The sequence below is a fragment of the Olea europaea genome, chromosome 20, assembly GCF_002742605.1.
Source record: "Olea europaea var. sylvestris chromosome 20, O_europaea_v1, whole genome shotgun sequence".
In the NCBI taxonomy this organism is placed as follows: Eukaryota; Viridiplantae; Streptophyta; class Magnoliopsida; order Lamiales; family Oleaceae; genus Olea; species Olea europaea.
In genome coordinates, this window is record NC_036256.1 from 3,249,714 (window position 1) to 3,254,947 (window position 5,234).

The 5,234-nt window shown below is 33.4% G+C and overlaps 1 protein-coding gene across 1 annotated transcript; it reads right to left on the minus strand.

Moving 5' to 3' along the window:
- Positions 1-745: 745 nt before the first annotated feature.
- On the minus strand, positions 746-3,880 carry LOC111369423 (membrane magnesium transporter). Its single transcript, XM_022990936.1, has 4 exons — positions 3,714-3,880; positions 3,571-3,623; positions 3,348-3,448; positions 746-1,157 (listed from the first exon to the last, which is right to left on the minus strand). Exons 1-4 carry the CDS (start codon positions 3,784-3,786, stop codon positions 1,067-1,069), a joined length of 318 nt encoding a protein of 105 aa, XP_022846704.1. The 5' UTR covers positions 3,787-3,880; the 3' UTR covers positions 746-1,066.
- Positions 3,881-5,234: the final 1,354 nt, after the last annotated feature.

Genomic DNA, 5,234 nt, shown 5'->3' on the forward strand with positions numbered 1-5,234 from the left:
AATTTAGATAGGGAGTATGTTGTTCTTTTGAACCTAATATCTCGATTCTTGAGGCTTCAAAGGACCAAATGAACTAACGTTCTTTGCAAACTTATGAGAACCATTCTACAAGTACGCCTTTTTTGACACCTTTTTTCACAGTGCACGCACATGCAAATGGGTGGGGTCCATAATTATTGTGAGGAGGTATGAAAATTGCTGTAAAAAATAACATTTTTGAACTGATGAAGTGGGTGCAAAAATTCAAGCTTATTATGAGTCAAAAGGGCCTCTCTCCTTAGAAGAGACGATCAAAATATCCACAATTTTTTGGATTCACAGAGCAAAATTATCAACTCTCAACAATAATTGAAAACAAATTTGCATATACAAGATTCAAGGCAATAAATACATGGTTATTATGAGAAAATGAAATTCTCATGAAAAATATACCAGAAAATTGGTGCTACAATGAGGTGAACACTTGGCTGATTTGTAGAGAGAGTTGAGAGGAGTAAGAAAGCATATTTTTCTTATTCGTCATTTTACAAGATTTTACCATGAAATGAACAATGTGGACAATTTGCGCAAAGTTTGATTGCTCCAAAAATAAAAATGTTAAATAAAATGATAAGAACGATTTGCGCAAAACATACAGACAACAGGGAAATTTTGTGCCAATTATCCGTGATATAAAATCCTTGTTTTGATCATATTTTTTAAAACTCATTTTTTTTCAAATTTATTTTCAATCATACACTCGATGGAACCCAAAACTTTTATCAAATTTCAAACTTAAATTTCATCATTTTTTACAAAATCTACTTCACAAAGAGTAGGCACAAGTACAACCAAAATAACATTACTATAAAATCATCAAATCATAGTGTGCTTAAAACATGCTAAAAAGGGAAGGCTTGTTTCTGCAGTCCACTAAATTCCCATATACCACGAGCATGCCATGTAGGTAATTCGACAATTACAATATCAAAAACTCCAATCTTGTAATCTGTTGGTAAAATCTCCTCCAACATTTTTCCACGACTTCATCTCTTAGGTTCAATAACAGTACGGGAGCACCTCTATGTTACTTCAACTTGGCATCAACGGACAAAGGAAATGCTTTTCCACGATGATTGAAAATCACAAAATCTAGATTGTCGGACAAGGCAACAACCCTACATTCCAAAAGAAAGGAAACCTTGACAAAATTAGTAATTGAGACTTATATTCTAAGAATAGAATTGACCTCTTGCCCTAGGTAACATAAAAATTTTCTACTGTTAACGTGGCAAGAAAACTTTAGTTATAGTTCTTTAAATTTATGATCATTTCAGAGAATCATAATTAAGACTATCTTGTCACGTCAATAATGAAAAATTTTTACCTTACCCATTGAGGGCAAAAGATCATATGACTGATTCTAAGAAATAACACAAATAGCTCTATTTGTTTCACCATATGGTTTTATGCTTCATAAAGTCTTTCAGAAAATGAATCTATATTTCACCTTTAACACAGATAATCAAATTTGGAAAAGAAGACAAACTTGGTGATACATCTTTGATTTTATTGCGATAAATAAAACACATGGATAGAAATGGAAAAGTTCCTTAGACATCCCATTCACTACTTGTTTCCTTCTGAAACAACTATGGGCCGTTAGAATAGCAGGGCTTGCATGATAAAAAGGAACATGGGAAGCACAATTGCACAGTAAACTTTCTGAAAGAAGTAATCTAAGTTTAATTTAGCTATTTTCTCTTCACTTCAATCTCATTTTTATATCCAAGGATCAGGTCACAAAAGGCCAAAATTCTCCACAAAAAATGTTTGTTGACTCAAATTTCAATCATTTATGTAAATAACATTTTGAAGCATTTTCTTCACAAAGTAGTGAATCGGACTTCAATTTTCAATTTCACATTAATAGTGTATCGCAACAAATTGGAGAAGCCCCAGAAATGGAGGATTTATACTTCAGATGCTTGGTAAGGTAATGATGCAAATGAGAAAAAGATATCAGGAGAATGCATGAATGTGTGTCAAAAATCAGAAAAGTTATTTCCATTGGGGAATGCCATGTTTTCTCAAATTCTAATTTTACCCATTCAATTGCAAAATGGGAAAGAATTGGAAATTATAAATGAAGCACATGATCTATTTTTCCAATTCTTTAGGAGAAATAGCTGAAATTTATTGTAAAGTAACATTTTATTGAATTCAAAACAGTCTGATCAAGGTGCAATAGTTTTACGTTGTACAAAACAAAATAACATTAGATGCAAACCATCTTTGAATCTAGGAATGGAAATATTTTTAAAGGATTCATAGCAATTTTATTGAAGCATCTTCACGGTTTCACTGCTTATTGACCAGTTCCCTATATAGAGACCACCAAAAACTTCAAATATGAAGAATAATTGTTATTTTCTTTCTAATATTTCACGAAACCCTCTGTTTGGAACACAATGAACACCATATCTGTTTTCAAAGCTAGTTTGAAAGACAAGAACAAAGATAAAACTAGATGAAGAAAACCAACAGAGGGCAAACAAGATGCAGTAAAAGAAAGGAGAATGCACCAAATGTTTGATCTAATCCCCTCTAAATGATCCACTGGTGATTGATTATCAATTTAACTTTTTCCTTCTCAGTCGTTAACTAATCCTGCAGTTTGACCAAGCTATTGGAAATGATTGCAATGTGTGTCTTGTATGAGAACAAGATAAAGTTTAAGCTTTGAATAACGAAAATTTAGACATATAACTTCCGAAAATGATCAAGTTGAGATATATCTAAGTAGTATTAAATAAGCGAAAGTTCCATTCAACTACAAAATTCTCTTAATATTGAGCAACATTAGCAACAATAACCACTTCATAGCAGCAAAAGATTCGAATTCAGACCACATCTCATCAATAAATATTGTGTAAATTTTCATTTTTACTGGGAGCAGATACGATGAAAATTCGTACACAATTCAAAAAGCAACTCATGTGATTTACACAGCAATCTTCATTGCAAATTTGTTAAGTCATTATATTCCCTACTACGTCACATAGCATACCTGTATAGGATTATTAAAACGGATGAAGACTCAACAAAAGCCAATATAATTTAATAGAGTGGATTGAACCATTAAACAAAATGCATGCTACACAAATTGACAAGAAAACACCCTCCCTCTATTTATCCAATTCAGTTTCTTCAAGCATTCACTATAAGCACATTAAATCAAAACATCCCATACTGAACTGGAATTTGAATATTCTCAAAATAATTATCACACTTTACATGTCCATTTCGCTTGGAAAAATAAAAGATATTAAAATGAAGACAGCAAAAATTGAGAAAAAATTGTATACCGGTTCTCATCTGATTGGGGAAGTATGGAAAGGAACTTTCCAGGCACAGTTAAAGCAGCCCACATGCATAACACTAACCCTACAATCAATTCCATCACCACCTGCAATCCACACATAACCCTAGACCCATAAACAAACATATCTAAAAACACACACAAATAAACACCAAAACCAAATACATATATAATTATTCATAACAATGAGGACAGGATTTGAGAATTACATTGATGGGTGGACCAGAAAACTGCTCATCAGTTATTTTGAGAAAGGACCTGTCTGCAAAATCGAAAATTGAAAAAACGAATCAAATATGTAACTTATTAGATTAATCCCCAAAACTATGAGGAATCGATTAGATGAGGGTACATTGGATAGTGGAGTAGGCTGCGTGGGAGAGAATCAGAACTCCGAGAACACCGACGGCGAAACCCGCACCCATGGTTTTTCAGTGGAGAGAAAAATAATAGATCGGTGGCCGGCCAGGAGAAGTACAGTTTTTTATTAACCGATTAAAAGTCATGTGACAATGAGACTTGAAGGGTATATAACTATGGGTAAATTACACCTGAGTCCCGAATCTTTTAAGTTTGTGGTGATGGTGGTCCTAAAACTTTAATTTTTACCATCTGGAGTTTCAGCTTTGGGAATTCTTTCATGAAGACAATTGAATTCAAGTTACTTTTAAAATGAAACCAAGTTGATACTTGGGTAAATTGGCAGATTTTCTTTTAGTAAGATCTTATCATTCCTAGATTGGGAGGTCTGGTCTTGCTGACCTAGACAGTTATTTAAACCACCTAAAAAAAAATTGGGCATTGGACATGTTTATAAAAATGGGAAAGAAAAGTTATAGGCGTCTGGGCTTGAAAACAATCTTTTGGCCATTCATACGAACTGTCGAAGCACTCCATCAAACCTTAACGATTCTCGTCAACTTGTACTATTAACAAATGTCAATTTTAGTCAATGAGATTGTGTTAAGATATAAATCTCATATCGAATAAAGATGAAATTATAAATAACAATATAAGGGTTTGTACTACATCTCTTAATAGAATTGACTTTTTAATATGAACCCTCAATTTTAAAATCGATTGTAAATTTAAGATGTTGCCTTGTCTATCCGTTTGTCAACGTATGACTACTGCTTTGTCCACCATGTCATCATCTCATCCGTGCATCCCAATTCGCATCAAGTGACCATTAGTGTTACAATTAAGCTATTTTTATATGTACTTTGACATTCTTTTTGATAGATGGATGATATGGTGAGATTGTGATGGTTGTATTAAATGTGTGAGATGTGAAAGATGGTGTAAAATTATGCCAAGTATATATTCAATAAGTCAGGATGCACATGTAACAAGATTGTTAGTGTTAAATCACAAATCCTTATTACAAGCTACTTTCCGCAAATTCAATACATGGATCAATGTCACCTGAAAACTGTAGGTTTCTTACCTTCAGTATGACAAGGCGACTGAGCATCTACTTTCGAATTTCACTAATGTTCATCGAAATTCTCCAAAACGTGATCCAAAATGTTGAGGGGACTTATTTGAGTAATTGTTTCTCCAAAACGTTGATACAAGAAAAGGAAAATCCATCTGTAACGTATGGAACGTGATAGTTCAATTAACCTACCAATGACTCAAACACGTAAAGTGGGAAATGATTCACAATAGAATAGTTCTAAGAAAAATGCTACTCAGTCAAGTGCAAAATCAGGCTCAAAAACAGGAAGCCGAGGTAGCAATACCTCGGCCCTTAGATCTGAAAAAGAAAAAAAGTAAGTGAAATCGGGGACTGAGGTTTATTGAGCCTGGCTCACTAGCGGGGCTGTAGTTCTAATCCACATTAATGGATACATATTGCGTAATTCTATAA

Coding starts and splice junctions, on each gene's coding strand:
- LOC111369423 (XM_022990936.1), bottom strand. CDS start 3,786: ATGGGTGCGGGTTTCGCCGTCGGTGTTCTCGGAGTTCTGATTCTCTCC. Junction 3,449..3,570: donor TTTCTGGTCCACCCATCAAT/GTAATTCTCAAA, acceptor TGTGGATTGCAG/GTGGTGATGGAATTGATTGT. Junction 1,158..3,347: donor CCCCAATCAGATGAGAACCG/GTATACAATTTT, acceptor TTTGGAATGTAG/GGTTGTTGCCTTGTCCGACA.